Source organism: Labrus bergylta, chromosome 10 (assembly GCF_963930695.1).
Source record: "Labrus bergylta chromosome 10, fLabBer1.1, whole genome shotgun sequence".
NCBI classification, from domain to species: Eukaryota; Metazoa; Chordata; class Actinopteri; order Labriformes; family Labridae; genus Labrus; species Labrus bergylta.
The window spans coordinates 20,454,133-20,471,204 of record NC_089204.1 but is presented as its reverse complement, the minus strand read 5'-3'; the positions used below and the strand labels follow the sequence as shown (position 1 = coordinate 20,471,204).

At 42.2% G+C, this 17,072-nt stretch overlaps 1 protein-coding gene across 5 annotated transcripts in view; it reads left to right on the top strand.

Annotated features, from left to right (window-relative positions):
* Positions 1 to 17,072, top strand: part of LOC109987906 (C-terminal-binding protein 2) — a 68,062-nt gene that overhangs the window by 44,936 nt on the left and 6,054 nt on the right. For all 5 annotated transcript variants that reach the window (XR_010667029.1, XR_010667030.1, XM_065959430.1 and 2 more), the window contains 4 exons: positions 11,273 to 11,427; positions 15,486 to 15,630; positions 16,283 to 16,489; positions 16,683 to 16,897. Coding sequence is in view for 3 of the 5 variants with exons in the window: in XM_065959430.1 (XP_065815502.1) it covers positions 11,273 to 11,427; positions 15,486 to 15,630; positions 16,283 to 16,489; positions 16,683 to 16,897 (722 nt within the window). In the remaining 2 variants the exon portion in view is untranslated. The remainder of the gene's footprint in view (positions 1 to 11,272; positions 11,428 to 15,485; positions 15,631 to 16,282; positions 16,490 to 16,682; positions 16,898 to 17,072) is intronic.

Below are 17,072 nucleotides of genomic sequence, written 5' to 3'. Positions count from 1 at the left end.
CTATATAAAGTGCCCATTACTGGCTCTGCTATCGGGAGCATTTTGGGGTTCAGTGTCCAAGAACAATTTGACATGTGGACAGCGAGGGCTGGGATCAAACAGCATACCTTCCAATTGTGAGACAACTTACTCTACCACTGAACCGCAGCTGCCCCACAATCCTTTGCTTTCTTATTAGCATTAGAGCTGCATGATACATCACAGTTTCATCGCTTACCCATTATAAACAATTTGCAATTGAAAATATATTGTTATATAAGCAAGCAATGTTTCTCACTCAGCATCCTATTGGATGGAAGCCTTTGTAATGGCCATGCTTTCAGACCATTTTGATGCATTTAGAGGAAGGTCATGGTACCTTTCAACTACCCTCATAATAATTGCTTTTAATTAGGTGATGAAAAAACCCTGCTGTCTGCATTTATTTTGGACTCAGGAGAAACAGGTTGAAATGCAGGTATTGTGTAAAACTAGAAGAACAGCAGATGGAGATATGAACTGAGTTCTAAGGTACACTGTTTAATATTTGTTTATTTAAACAAAATTATATTGTTATGGCGATGTGAAAGCAATGTAATCCAACGTTGCAGATTTTTCGCAGATTGTGCAGGTCTGAGTCGCACCACCTGTATGACCTAGTTTTGGTCCTTCTGTGCAAGCATAAGAAGTATTGATGTGTTTGGGGCGCCATTGGGTTAGTGGTTGGTGCGGAAGATGTGGTCCACTGAGCGGGCGGCCCAGGTTCGAATCCGGCCTGTGTCTCCTTCCCCGCATGTTGTTTCCCACTCTCTTTCCCCAATATCAAAAAAAAAAAAAAAACCTTAAAAAAAACCTTAAAAAAAAAAAAAAAAGTATTGATGTTGCATTCCGCTGTTAAAGCCTGGGATTGAGGCATCTAATGGCTCCTTGAACGTTATGAACCGATCAACTTGTGCCTGTGATAAAGAGCGCGGATCAAAATCACAGACTGGGCTCATGCAGTGAGAGTTTTGGAGCAAGAGAGAGTGAGACTGAGAAAAGGAGGAGGAGGAGGAGGAGGAGGAGGGGAGGGGGGGGGGGCAGAGAAAATGAAAGGGGCTGGCACTCTAAAAGAATCGTGAGGGCCAGATCACAAATAATAAAACAGAAAAAGGCAGCGAGGGAGGGGGAAGGAAAAAAAAAAAGAGGGAGGAAAATATGTTGAGCGAAGGGGAAGGTCGGAGAGAATGGAAGAAGGAGTCGAACGTGTGCCAGCCGCGCTGCACCTCTCGCTGTGACTGCTGCTCTTCAAGGTTTTTTTTTTTTCCCTCCATCTCTACTTCTTCTCTTTTATTTGCCTCCCTCTTTTTCTTTCTCCTGCGTAGCTGTGGCTTTTGCGGCTTTTTTTTTTTTTCAGTCTTTCCCGTTTTTCTCCCCCCACCCCTTCTTCTCTCTCTCTCTCTCTCTCTCTCTCTCTCTCTCTCTCTCTCTGTCTTTCTCTGACTCGCAACAAAAGGCTGACGGAGTGAGCCTGACGTCTGAATGAATAGCCCAAACCTGCCGTGAAGGGAGAGAAGAGGGTGACGGAGCAAGAAAGAAGAAGAAGAAGAAGAGGAGAGGCTGAGGAGAGGAGATACAAGTGATCTGGCTGGAGAGGCGGGAAAAAGGAGAGCGCACACGAGAAGAGTAGAGATCCAAAAAAAAAAAGAGATTTCTTTACCTCCCCCCTCTTTTGGAGATTAAAGTAGTTGAAGGCACCGCTTCCACTGCGCAGAGGGGGGGAGTGACGATCGTAGTTCTCGCTCTCCAGTCCTCCCCTTCACCCACTGCCCTCCTGTGCCACCTTCCATTTATTTCCTCCCCCTCTCAAAGAGTACCAGTCGTCTGAAAAAAAAAAGGGAAATGGAGGTCTTGGGGGTGAGGTGACGAAGGAGGACAAATTTGGAAACGAGCAGTGTGGGAGAGTAAGAGAAGACGGGGGGAGGGAGAATCTCCCCCATCCTTACCCCACTTCTTCTTATATCTTTTTTTTTTTTTTTTATATCCCTCTCCACTACATTTCCTCCACCATGTGCAGCTCCTGATTTGAAGAATGTGGAGACAGCATTTCCCAGGCAAGGAGCACGCTTCACATTGTCTTTTGCATCCGTGTTTTTCTATCTGCATGTATTCATCAAGGGTAATAACAAAAAGCTGTGGTGTGTTTCATGGCGAGAGGTCGAGGGTGGAGGAGGAGGGTTGGAGGTTTGTTGGGGGGGTGGGGGGGTGAGAGTTGGATTTGGCTTTAAGGCTAATGAGCCTCTTATGTTTTTGCAATGGAGTGTGTCATGAAAACTGTGTGTGTGCACGAGGGCGAGCACCCATGTGAGTGTGTGTCAGTGTTTCCTTTGCGGTTTGAAGCCACAGAGCTGTGCTGCACAGAGGGGAGGGTGAGAGAGGAAGGGTTGTCATTTAAAGGGTCAAAGGTCTCAGAAGAATGGGCATCGAGTGGCTGTGTGTGAAAGTGTTAATGGTTGTTATCAGGTGTAAACGCTGCCTGCCACAGAATGTGATTTCCGGCATTAAAATGAGAAAAGATTGGTTTGTTATTTGCGGATCTATCAGCTTAATGCAAAGCAACAAACAATGATAATACGAAGCATCAATATACTGGGGGGGGGGAATTTGCTTTGACTATATAATTTGGAATATAACAGTGAAGTTTAATTGTAGTGGGAGTTGTCATCATAATCAGCAACTAGTAATTGCACTTTTTATTAGCGTCGCAGTCGCAAAATGACTGCATTTGCTGTAGAATAATTGTAATCGTGAGTTGTTTCCTTTCAGAGCTGAAAATATAACTTTTATGTTCTCTGGGACAAATAAATATACAGACAACAATGGTTTAAAACACCCAGCCAGATCTAAAATTCTCATAATATTGTCTGTGGGATTTGATTTTTAAGAAGTTTGTTTTTTGTTTTTTTTTCCTGAAATGTCGTGTCCATAATCTCAGTTTTTGTGGATGGTTGTGACTGAAAATGACTGACTCTTTTTCTCCCTTTTCTGCCATGTTAGTGTGTATACATGTTACAGACCTCAAACACTCACTTGTGTGTGTGTGTGTGTGTGTGTGTGTGTGTGTGTGTGTGTGTGTGTGTGTGTGTGTGTGCGTGTGTGCGTGCACAAAGTAAAAGCCGGGTCCGCTGTTCATCAGCTCTGACAGCTGCTTTTGTCTCAGGACCCCAATTGCTTTTAGGCCGTGCTGGCAAAGCACAAAAGGCAACGTTTAAAGAGGAGCTGGTGATGGATGGATGCTCCCCTCATTCACTTTGTGTTGTATTTACAGCTGACACCACCTGTGATATCTTTATGTCAGCTTGTGTGTCCCCCCCCCCCCCCCCGCTTTCTTTCTTCCTCTCTCTCGCTCCATCTCCTCTTCTCTCACACTACAACATGTAATTTCTCCCTTCTCTTATCCTCCAACCCCACCTTTTATCTAATCCCCTCCCTCGCCCCTCTTGGCTGGGCGTTTGGGTGGTGATCAGTTTTTGAGGAGGGCAGGCAGGGGGAGGACAAACAAGGTCTTTGTGTGTCCACATAGTGGAACAAGAGACAGGCCCGGGTAGGCGGCGGTGTAGTCGTGCGCTGATAGGGTCCGATGGGGGCTCGGAGAAGGCAAGTCTGCCAAATAAAAGATTACACCTCCCCCCTTTTTTTTTTTTCTACAGATGCCAGGGGATCGTAAACACACTCAAGAAAGTAGACACTCCCAAGAATAACGGCGCCGAATTTCTGTTAACATGTCTTCAGCTTGTAACATAGTTGTTGTTTTTTTTTTTTTTTTAATATTGTAAGTAGCATGCAGGTGGACATACACAACCAGCAGCTAAAGAAGTGAGAAAAGGGTGCATTGGCATTGAAAGCTGTGAATGCCCTTGAACATTTTACTCAACAGAATGTGTGACATCCCTAATAATTGCTGATCATTACTGGCTATCATCTGTGGGTGTGTGTGAAGCTAAGTGCAGCCAAATTCTGTGTGTGTGTGTGTGTGTTTGCAGCTGAGCCTAGTCCTGATGCCTCCCTTGAAAATGCTGCAGAAAAACACTGATTGTGCCACTTGTGCTTAGACTCCATGTTTCAGTTGCCAGGTTGGGCAGCCCCTTTGGTATGTTGCCTTTTGGGGGCATGATTGGACAAAATTAAGCTCTTTCTCTCTTCACTTTGGGCAACAAAAAAAAAAAGATCACCTCAACCCCCCCTCCTCCTCCTCCTCTCACTTTCTGACCATCCCATCGCTGAGGCCCCCCAGCTTGGGAGTTGCTAGGTAACCAGAACCAGCTGTTGGTCCTAAGCCCCGTTGAGCCCATCTTGGCTCCGCGTCAACGGCAGAGTAGTTTTTTTTTTTTCTCCGAAAGCTCACTGTGAACTCAGCGACCGCCGCCGTGGCCCTGACATCATCGTGCCATGGAAAATCTTCCTCACTTCCTTTTGTTTTTGCAGATTTTTATTGTTCCACTGATGCAGGGACCGGCGTGGGAGCGTCCATGGCACATATCACACCAGTTTGAGTTATTGAGGTGCATTTCATCACCTCTGGAAATGAGCAGAGGGAAAAGAATGAGCTGGTGGGTGGTGAGGATTTTTGTTAAAGAAGTCACCTGAAATATAGAGTCAGTTGACAAAAGACATGAAGACATAAAAGAGTCTGTAAAGTGTGACACTCCTCTGTGAGTTGAGGATTCTAAAGTGTCCCAGAAGGCTGTTAACAGAGATCAGAGATAGGCTGAGAACACAGTGAAATTGTTCAGGGAATCACAATAGTGCAGGTAAGCCAATGCGACTCTGCAGTCCCAAAGTGGACCATTTCACTTTTTACACAAAGTGTGTAAAAGCCTCACAAACAAACCACAAGTAAATCTAAAGGGAATGTACTACCTTTCAAAGGAAAGTCTTTGTAAACCAACCAAGCCACATCAGAGATCCATGAAACCACAAAACCCACAAACACTGAAGCAGTGCCTGAGCAGTAAAGATAACCTACACAGAGCTGTGCCAATTTAAAGACAGGTCTCCCAAACCACAGATTTGAGCTAAGGCTCTTTTTTTTTTGTTTAATTGATTGTTTGGGCTCTATTGAGGAAAAAAGATCCTGACTCACAGCTTCTGGCTTACGATTTTTCTGTGCCGCTCCTCCAGAATCGCCGCTTCCAAATGGGAGAATTAAACGCCAGGTCACATTCGCCAAGGAGAGACTCTTTCCTATGTGCTCCTTTTATTTATTTTCCTCGACTGTTTTAAAAGATTACTTCTATTTGTGTTGTCAGAATCCAAAAAGTCCTTTCAGTTTAGAACATCTGTAATCCATTTGTGGTTGAAAGTACGCTCCTGCCAGCTCTGCCAAAAGTTTTCAAACTTCCTGTAGACTGATCAAGTTAGCGATTAGCGTTGGCTAAAGGACGATATCAACTTTTCGTCCCATCACACTTCCCCTCAGGGTTGTAACAGCTCATGCCCTTTGAGGGTCTGTTGTCACATTGAGCACAGATAAGATTTTGTGACTCAAGCTGTTTGGCTTTGTTTCTTTATTATTTTCTGGCTCGCGGACAATGCTGAGTTGAGCTTTGATAAATACTTTTGGTACAATAACAGGAAATTGACACACGCAATTTGCATTTTTTCATCCCAAGGACTGAAGCCAAAGTATTTTCCTGCCTAATGTAAACCATCTTTAGTCATGTTGACTCTACTGCTCACAGAGGTTTATGTAACAGCAAGGAGGCTCTTGAAAAATGGCTCCATGGTGCATTAAAAGTGAGTCTGGTTGTTCTGCCTGGTGTTGGGTGGGTCTGTGTTTGGACAGGGAAAGTTCTGGCTTTGGTGGGTCTGCATGCCGAGCAGGAAAGCTTGCAAGTTGCCGCCAAACTCTCCGGGCTGGTGCCAAACCAGGCAAGAGCAGGGAGAGAGGAAAAGGGGGGATATAAACGGAGAGAAAAAGAAAACCGCAAGACAACTGAACTAAAAAGAAAAGTGGATTAAAGAAAAATGCATGATCAGTTTTTATTGTCAACCGTACTGGGAATTAGTACATTTTAAACTGGTTGTGACACATTTAATACTGACATCTGTATATGATCTTCAGATGTGACCATCAGGAAGAAGTGTGATCGTTTCTATACATAGACGTTAGATTATTTCTTTGTTTTTAATCCTGTATTTAACTGTCTTAAAGCCAATTAAGATGGAGATAAATTTGATACAATTTGACACAACACGTTCTAATATGATGTGATTTAATACCCTTTATTGTCCTCTTATCAACTCAAATACGTAAAAACACGTAAAAGAGTTTCAAAAGCAAAGGTTTAAAGTAATGGGTATGTTAGACAGTTAAAATGAGGTAGGGTGAGGGATTTGGTGAGAGAATACTACTTCCAACTGGAGTCGTCATAGACTGACACACCAAATGTAAATACATGATCAAAGACACACACTTATGATGCAGCTGTTGGGCCCCTTTTTCAGTTAATATATCCAGAATTTACCAGCCGACTCGTTGACTCGTTGACTCATCGAAAGCTGTTGGGAGTCTATTACTTTTTCTTGGAATGGTGAATAATAGTTTTAGAACCTTCTTCACATCCATCATTTGATAATGATGGATGTGAAATGTGCTTTGTTTTCTTAAGTTAATCAACTGGAAGAGACAGACACAAGGGAACCGAAACAATTTATTTCAGTGCCCAGCCATAACATCAACAGATGACTTATAATTACCAATCGATGCAGCTGCAAGATCATTCTCTCGGTAATATTCTACACAGGTCAATAAATAAACCCTGTGGTCATTAGACATAGACTTTATAATACAGTCGACCTGCGCTGACATCATACATTGTGGAAGACTTCATATTACATATTAATAATAGCAGAACTGATTGGTTGTCTCTGTGGTGAATTTTAAAAACTGGGAAATTCCTACTACCAACCTTGACTTGAACGCAGCATTTGTGTCATGATTATTAGTACTCTGGAGATCAGCTCTTCTATCTTAACTGCTCCACCTGCTCTGGCAGTAAGAAATGTAGTGAAGTGTCCTTCTTAAAGTCTGAGGCGAGACACTAAAGCCCCCAAACGCATTAACTTTGATGAGACAGTCGGTCCCCGAGGGGCGGGGAGGGGGGGGGGGGGTGGTGGTGGGTCAACAACACCTTTTCTACACAGTGCGTTATATCTTTATTCAGAGACAGTGTGGTTCGTTCATGCTTTAAACATGCACTCCATTTAGATTCGATACAAAACAAACAAATGTCTCATGTAAGACAAACATGCTCTCATGTTTTTTAAATGAGGAAAGCTTCAGACCGCTCTCTCCAAAACCCAACGAGCTCCTACTAATCACCGTCCAGGTATCCCGGTCATTAAGAGGCTCATTAAGAGCCTTGTTAGGCGTTAATTATCCGCTGATACATCATGTGTTAAATGCGGTGCCACGTTCTGCCTTATTAGGCGCGGGGGAAGGCTATTAGCCATCAGGAAATAATTAATCAACAGCATTTTGACCTACTTCCTACAAGTGATGCTGCTTTTTCCACCAGCTTCATCTTGTCTTTGTGTGGTCAGTGCAAGCGAGTCATTCTGTGTCCAGAGTGTTCGTTTGTGTGTGTGTGTGTGTGTGTGTGTGTGTGTGTGTGTGTTGAAATGTGAGCACACGAGGCTGTGTCAGTTTTGAGAGGCGATACATTGCCTCGGTGTGCGACTGTTGGAGATGATGGAAGTAGTTTGTTCCTCTGTCAGTCTGAGCTGTGATAATGAACTCTGCAGGAGTGTGATGAGGAGAGCTGAGGAGCCACAGGTGTGTTTGGCGAGCAGCCCACCCTCCCCCCCCCCCTTTAATTGCTAACACACACTTAAGATACATCCCCCCCCCACACACACACACACACACACACACAGACACACACACACACACACACACACACACACACACACACACACACACACACACACACACACACACACACGAGTCCCCCCAATGAGACTAATAAACGATTTCAGTTTATACTCTCGACAAAATTGAGGTCACGTCTTCTTTTAACCTTTTTCTTCTTCTGCACCTTTGTTCTTTTCTCTTTTTAATATGCAGTTTAGGCTTTTATGAAGTTATGCTTTTTTTTACGATATCTGCCACAATATAATAATACTGTTAACGGCTGTGATAAGAAAATAGATAATAATTAGTTTTTTAATCACAGTTGGAAAGTGACTCTCATCCTCGGTCTCCTTACTGTCCAGAACTTTTTGAATTACACACCACAGTTATTTTTTTTGAATCCTTGCTTTTTGTTTGCCAATATGCATTCTTAAACATGATCTGAGGTAACGCTGATTACATCAGTATGACATCATAAGGAGAACTGTATTACTACAGAGCCCAAAAAAAAAAGAAGAAGACACAACGGGGGGGGGGGGGGGGGGGGAGGAGGTTGTTCCTGATGACATATTCGACTGGCAACCCGCAATTTCCAACTTCAGACCAAAAGAAACGTACCATAAGCAGTTTGTCCTCCTGACGAGTGGGAAATCATTTGTGTGGTCCTTCAAAAGCCCATCTAGGTTTTAAGATGAGAAATGTCTTTTAGTTCAGTTGAAGGGAAATCACTTCAGGGATGTGATGATTCAAACACACTCAAGGTTTCTTTCAAACCACTGAGACTAGACTGTTCTTCTCTCCACTTCCTTTTTCTTACTGCGTCTCTCCTCTCCTCTCCTGCTCTTCATTTTTCATTTCCTGATTGGTAAACTGCTTGCAGAGATTATTTGCCGCACGTCTCAATCTCTCGTGTCCAGAATGTCTCAGTGTGGTTTAACCACGCGTGAAAGAAACGGAGAGCAAGACGAGAGATGTTGACACAGCTTTCCAGATTGGTACTAACTAAGTAGGGCTGCACGACGGGGAAAATATATGCAACTTGCGATTCAAAATTGCATCCAAACTGGCTTTTAACTCAACTGAGCGTAGCTGCTAGCTAACATCTGACTGCTTCAGAACGGTGTGAAACATGCTCATTATACCCCGGCCTCCATCCAATAGGTTCAATGATGCCATGCTGAGTGTTACTTGTTTCTATTTAATAAATCCTCTAATTTAAGGGGATGAATTCAAACTTTTACAATGTGGTTATCTTAAATAAATGCTCATATCCCGATGGCGATGAAGGTTGTGTGATTGTCAAAGCTGGATGTGTAAATCACACAGACACAACAATCATTTTTTGAACTTCTCCTCTGTTACCTCTTGTTTCTCTTGCAGCTTTAATGCAGGAAGTCAGTTATTCATGTATGATTGATGCTTTTGTGTGTGTGTGCAAGTCTATAAAAGAATTAAACGGCATCCTTTCCAGATAATGATTTCTACATGTATCGCTGTGTATGTCGAGAGGATGTGATAGCCCAGGGAGTGTGTAACTGGTCAGAACTAAGATGGGGATCATATGGTTGTAGTAGTGCTGCCAAACGGAAAAGCTGGCATGCTGTGTTTAGACGAGTTTGTATAACCTCAGTCTACATTCATTTGGATGTAAAAATGAAATGTAACATGATGCTGTCACAAGTGGTACTGTTTGTTTTACTCAATGAAAAGGACAACATGGCTGTCATTTGTTAAGAATGAGAAAATCCAAATTGAATCCAATTTGCTTCTTCGAGCCTGTGTGGGCACGGTGTGATCAGATTCTATTGACATCCTGCTTGAAACATCAGACGGCATTTCTAACCGACAGTTCTACTCTTGCTTCATTCGGATTGTGAAAAGCAATTTTTTGTTTCAGCTCTTCTTTTTTCCTGACCTTGCCCTTCTTCCCAAATGCTATTAAAGCCACCGTCATGGCAAACTGCTCTTTCATTTTGCAGAACTGTTGCATCCATGTAGAATCCCCTCACTCTCAGTAACAGTCTCATTTTATTTTTTAATTCCTCTTTAAATTGTAGACTTGTACCAGTAAATACCACCTTAAACTTAGATCAAAGTTGGATAATCAATGCAACCTTTGTGATTTTACTCAGTGGACAAAATAAAGAGCCTACAGCTGCGGAATTGAAGTACAGTTAACTGAAACTCTGCTACATTTACGTCCTCCTTTTGTATTTGTTTTCTCCGTCGAAGGCCTGTGATCCTGTTAAAGCGCATATGCTAGCATGTTGTCGTTGTGTAGGTCACAAACACCGTCCTTGCTTCCCAAAATCTGAAGACTTCAAAGACAGACACTGAGCGAGCAGGCTTTGGATGTCCTCTCCAGCAGCGCAGATGTCACTAAATAAAATATTTCATAATCCTGCCCAAATCCTCTAATCACCATGACAACAGGCAGCAGGGAGCCAGAGAGTGGTGGAGTCTGGACCCCCGCTTTCTGCTTTTCTACTCCCTCTCTCCTTTTTCCTTTTTTTTTTTTTTTTTTTTTTTTTTAGTGGAATTTGGCTCCTCGCTGTCAGAGTTTGTCCCTCACGATCACACCGTTTTTTTTTTTTACATCAACTTTATGAGAGCTTCACATTGATTTTAAGGAAATACATTTCACACAGTCTGAGGAGAGTCAGAGGAATCAGTCAAGCATGACACTCAGGACTCATCAATACTGGAGCATTTCTAGTTTCCAGCTGTCATTATAGCCCACAAAGTCAATAATTACAACCCAATAAGGAGGTGAGGAGAAAGACGGAAAGATAAATAAAAAACTCACATCGGAAGGACAAATGTGATGTGGTCACTGAATACTTGCTGATCCTCCTCATTTGTTGGTCCGAACAAAGCCGGGTCTGTTAAGGGTTTTAAACTGTGCATACACACACTTACACAGATACAGTGGCACACACTGAAGGCCTGCCAGCTTTACGATGATAGGATAATGGAGGTGATGACCTCATGGGGTGAAAGGACCTGTTGCCTGGTAACAGTGTGGATAGCAGTGAGAAAGAAGGGGGGGGGGGGGGGGGCATGCATATCATCGTAGTGTGTCTTTGAGTGTGCATGTGTGTGTGGTATCGACCAGTGTTGCCAGGTAAGGGAGATGATGATGGTACTAAAAAGTAGAGAGCTACACATCCTCAGGTGTGTGTGTATAGGTGTGTGTGTGTCGCACACAAACAAAACACACAGTTTTAGCTTGGGTAAACACTTCCTGCTGCTGGGAGGAATTTTCTTACAATGTTAGAGCCGCTTCTGCAGCTCACTTTGACTCTGTGTGTGTGTGTGTGTGTGTGTGTGTGTGTGTGTGTGTGTGTGTGCCAGACATAAATAATTAACTCACACTCCTCTCTTTCTCTGTCTCTGCAGGTATTCGGCCCCAGATTATGAATGGGCCTATGCACCCGCGCCCCCTGGTGGCGCTGCTGGATGGCCGCGACTGCACCGTGGAGATGCCAATCCTCAAAGACCTGGCAACCGTGGCTTTCTGTGATGCCCAGTCCACACAGGAGATACATGAAAAGGTATGAAAACAGCCGTTCAGAAGCCCCGGTTTGTATCAGTAAGAAAAATAGATAATGCTAAATATAATGCAACTTCATATAAGTGGAAGTAAGTTAAAGAAACAACTAAAATAGACACAAATGAATAGAATGAGTGTTTATATTTCCTTGGCTGGACTGGTACCAAGATCATTTCATTATGCGTTGTTCTATATATAACTGTGAATGTAATCAATAAAATGTGAATTGAATTGACATCAAAGAACCAAAATGAACTGTGATGCCAAAAACATTTTTACTAGACATTTTCAACAATAAGCCACTACTGCTTTTGCTGTTTTACAGTCCTGGTTCACTCTCACATATCATAGTTTGTATTGATGTGCAAGCAGCATACAAATGGAGAAAGGGTCAGAAAAGCCAGAGCACATTGTTTTGTAGTCTGTCTGCTGCAACAATAGTTGTGGTGGAAATACTGGAAGTGTCTACATGGACTTAAAAGCAGGCCCACACACTCTGTAACACTGACTCAACATGATTTTTGAAAGTGTGTGTGGAATAATTTGCCTTCACTTGAGTGAAAAAGAATCCTCTATTTCCTCTTACTGTGTCTCTTCCTCTGTGATGTTTTAATAATATTTCAGCCCACTGGCTTCTTACTGTCTCCCAGTTCACCTCTAATGGTTTCATCACTGACTCTAATCCCGCTGGGTGCTGAAGTGCTGCTTTGTTAAATAAGGAGGAGGAGGAGGCTGCTAATAGAAATGCAGTGTAATTGTTCCCAGCCAGAGTGGGTGAAACATTTGTCTTCTTTTACTGCCTTTTAACGCCAGAGCCAAGCTGCAGCAATTTAACAATCTGGGATGGAGGTTTGGTGTCTTAAGACTCAAATCAAGAAAAGGAAAGGCTCTGCTTGAAACAATTGAAAATCCCCCCTTTCCTCTTATTCTGAAAACCGCTGTCAGTTATGAATTCATGTCAAACACACACACACACACACACACACACACACACACACAACACAATCAGTCTCCATCTAAAAAGATGCTCTCGTAGTTACACATTACACATACTGAGGACCCATCTGGGAGGATCGATGTTGGCAGCATTCCCACAACTATAAGAGCACAGCACAGGGTACAGATGGGGCAAACAGCACACACACACTTTACACACTTCCCAACCGACGTGCTGCAGGTTTTTAGAAGTGAAGGACTGCACACACACATAACTAAACAAACAATAAACACCAAACAAGCAAACACAAACACTCTGCTGTCTTTTTATATTTACTGTGTGGATGTGGGTTTGTTATTTAAGGAATCACAGAGCCAGTAGGGACCTGCAAAATTGCTGTGATTAGTGTTTTATTGTGCTCTCAAAGACACTTATTAGAAAAGACTTGTGGTGTATTAACTAAACAAAAGGAAAGTCATGGGAAAGTCATGCAAGTGTTGTTGATTTGCAGGATGATAAAAAGTGGTGTGTTTTTTTCAAGTGTCTTTAAACGCTAAATCATTATCCACCGTTTAATTTTTTTTGAGTGCTGCTGTTTTAGTGACGAGCAAAAATTGTTCTAGAAGTGTCAAACCCTGTTGAGAATATGATTTAGGAAAGAAACAGTTTCTCCCTAAAAGAAGGTGTCAAGATGTCAAATGGAGCATGTCATGTTCGTCAGAGAAGAAAGGCATTGTTGTGAATATTGAGGCATTCAGGACTCCTTCTGATAGTCGGGGGCAAAGTGATTGACAGGAAATATTTAACAAATGACTGAGGCTGAAATCAGTCATTGTTTCCTCATGACTTTTCAGATATCCCGCTGTAGACCATTTTATTGAAGTGTTAACCTTGATTAATCCACGGCACAACACGGCATCAACTGATCCCCACACAGAAAGGTGCATAAAGTTCAACAGGACTCTGTTAAATGATGTGCTCATGGTTTGTTAGTTTATCAAACAATGTTTTATATTATATACACATATTTGGTGATCATAAAAGTATCTATATATCTATCTATCTAAAGGAATAGCTGGGTACTGTTTTTGACGAGGTCACCAAGTGTTGGTTAGGAAGAATAATTATCCTTTAAAGACAGTAGTAGCGGTAGACAGCTTGCCTCATTAATTTTCATAACATTTACGTCTTCTAACACCTTTAACAGTCACTAATCGACCGTGTCATGTTTTTTTTCCCATGCTGTGATTGGCTAGGAGACATTTCCCCTGAATTTAACTTCATGACTTTAGCTCAGAGGCTATTTCTCTCCAGAGCCACGTTCTTATTTCAGCTAAGAAAACATGAGCCTCATATACGTGGACTGTAAAAATCAATGTACATTTTACATATACATTTTTTTTTCTTCCAAAACAGTTATCTTTCCTAAACCAAACCAAACCTGTAACTGTTTCAAAATGTTAATCCCACACTTTGTTTGGCTTTCCGAGCCTTTAACAGCACCATTTAGCCAACTGGATCGAGACAGAGTCAAGACCAATTTCATAAATATCAATAAAAAAAATCACAACAAGATTTCACTTTCGTTTTCAAAGCACTATTATGCAAAAAAAACTCCAAGTTTGTTCCTCTAACTTTTGGTGAATAATATGTTATTAAACTTATTGAAAGCCACATTAACCTGACTAGTGTTGATAAAAAAATGTTTATATACATTATGTATATCTAAAAATAACATGTTTCTTTGGATTCGTCAGGTTCATGTGACTTCATTAAATAGTGAATAGGCTTGCTAAAATTTAAGATTTTTCAGGTGTTGCTCCTCCTGTAGTCTCCATCCACAAAAACTTCAAATTAATTGAAGTCATTTGTTGTCTAGAAAGGGGCATTTTCCTTTTAATGACAGTAGTGGCGTGGGAAAATAGCCTATCAGTGGTGGTCTTGACCAGTCTTTGATTTCAAATCCAGAGTCTGCCAAGTCTGAGACAGAGACAGGACCGAGTAAAAATGCTTTTGATTCCAAGACGAGACCAAGACCTTCAAAAAGTGGTCTTGTGACCAAGACAGATTCTGAGCACTACAACACTAGTTCTTGTTCTAAGTTCCTCATATGAAACTCCCTCTTGAATAATAAATGAATGGCCATGTTGTTTTAGGGTACTTCTTTAAAAGTCTGTAAAATTTCACTCGGTGGACTAAGTGCAGTGTGTTTCTTTCATAACGGGCTTTTTGACCTTTGCAATATTCATGATTCCATACTTGGAGGTGCACACGTCGTGACATGCCAGCTCACTGCAGAGAGATTTTAATTTTTTTTAACTAATTAACTCAATTCAAATAACCCATTTGCTCACTCTTTTCTGCTTCATGTAACCTTTCTCTCTTCTCTGGATCAACAGTCTGCTGTTGATTCATTCTGTGTCATTTTACAGCATCTTCTCCAGCAAAGTCTGCTGCTGGCCTGTTTCTCTAAAGTAATGAGATTAACACAACAGGAGAGCTCTAACCTTGGATTTAGCTTTCTTCTACTTCTTACTACAGCTAGCTCCAATAAAGAAAAAAAAAGGAAGTGTATGGAAATTCGTGGCTATACTAATCTGGCTGGATTACTTTAATTCAGTTAGGGAATTGTGGATTTAAACCTGTTCTTTTGCAGCTGTGGCTGGCAGAGCTTCTCAGGAGCTGTCAGTCTACTTTACAGCCTTGCCTGCAATCACTCCAACCTTGTTTGCAATCAGCTTGAGTGACAGTGTGACTGAAACCAGCTTTGGCAAACACTCATTATAAACACACAGTCAACCACTCATATTTTAGAGAACAAATAAACAATCAATTTGCATTTAGATGAAGAGCAGCGGACATAACTTAGGTTCAAAAAAGTTTTTAGAGGCTTTCTCGTTCATGTTGGCTCCATGTCGGTGCTCTCGTAACGCTCGGTCTTGGAAAAACTGTCTCAATATGAATGCAGGGATGTTATTGATTAAACAATACTATTACTTTATTTATTACATTAACACAGATTTATATGGTCTAACATTTGTTGCACATAAATGTGATGTAAGTAAAAATACTGCTGTATTAAGGTAGTTAACACTGAGTATTTTTTTTCTCATCTCCTTTAGGTGCTGAATGAAGCCGTGGGGGCCATGATGTACCACACCATCACCCTGACCAGAGAAGACCTAGAGAAGTTCAAGGCGCTGCGCATCATCATCCGCATCGGCAGTGGCTACGACAACATCGACATCAAGGCTGCAGGGGAGCTGGGTGAGACTGAGGGAACGGATCGACCCCCATCACATGAGGATGAAAATGAAAATAAGCAAGGAGGCGGCTGTACCTGTCATTAATACTATCAAGAGAGAAAAGAAGAAGAAAATAGAAGTTGTTGATTTTGTGTGAAGATGTTGTACATTTGAAAGGCTGCCACATGAAACAGCTCACTCTATTGCCTGAACATAAACAACATATGTAACAGGAAGGATGAGCCACTGTAAACAGAATAAGTAATGGAACTGTTTGCATAATATGCAGAACAGATGCTCCAACAGATATGAAACTCTCCCTCAGATTCCCATTTGGCCCCTTCAGCATATGTTTGGTTTGAAAGCAGGATTTAGTGTGATATCCTCATTATTGTTGTTTGCTGTAAAACATTTCAGCTCACTGACATGGACTTTTTTCATTCATGATCAGTAGTTATATTCCTTTTAAATTTAGTTTTATACACGGCACAATCATAAAGAAATAAATTATCTTTATGTTTTTTTTTTATAGAACTGCACATGTATATATCTTCAAAACAGCTGCATTCATTATTTAATAACTTCTACTATGCTAATTTTACTTTTCATATGAAGTATTGATGTTATCGCTGTGATATCAGCTCCAACTGTCTCTCCCGTCTTACCTTTTCCAGGCATCGCAGTGTGTAATATTCCCTCAGCGGCTGTAGAAGAAACAGCAGACTCAACAATCTGTCACATCCTCAACCTGTACCGGCGAAACACCTGGCTGTACCAGGCTCTCCGGGAGGGCACGCGGGTCCAGAGCGTAGAGCAGATCCGAGAGGTGGCGTCTGGGGCGGCCAGGATCCGAGGAGAGACGCTGGGCCTCATTGGATTTGGTTAGCTGCTTCTTTGACACATTAGTAACTGAAACTTCAGCTTGTTAAAAATGACGGCATTAAGAGAAACAAAAAAAAGAAACAAAACATATTATTGTTTTTGCTTTCGAGAGAAGGTTTGGATTTATGTTCCAGCTTACCTCCTTAGTGTCTCTCTAAAGAGTTTTTCTCCCCTCTCATGCCCCCCCCTCAGGTCGCTCCGGCCAGGCGGTTGCGATGCGGGCCAAGGCGTTCGGCTTTAACGTGATCTTCTACGACCCCTACCTCCAGGACGGCTTGGAGCGCTCGCTGGGCGTTCAGCGAGTCTACACGCTGCAGGACCTGCTCTACCAGAGTGACTGCGTGTCCCTGCACTGCAACCTTAATGAACACAACCACCACCTCATCAACGACTTCACCATCAAACAGGTACGGAGGACAAGATCATCTGAGGAGCTCAAAGTGCCTTTAACTTAAAAAAAAAAAAAAAAAAGAATCAGCCTGGAAGTAGCTCATGTTTTGCTCCAAAGCAGGCTGCACATTCTTCTGGGTAGGCTAATGATCCCTGAAGGTTGGTAGCACAGCTTGTACCCGGTGACTGTTA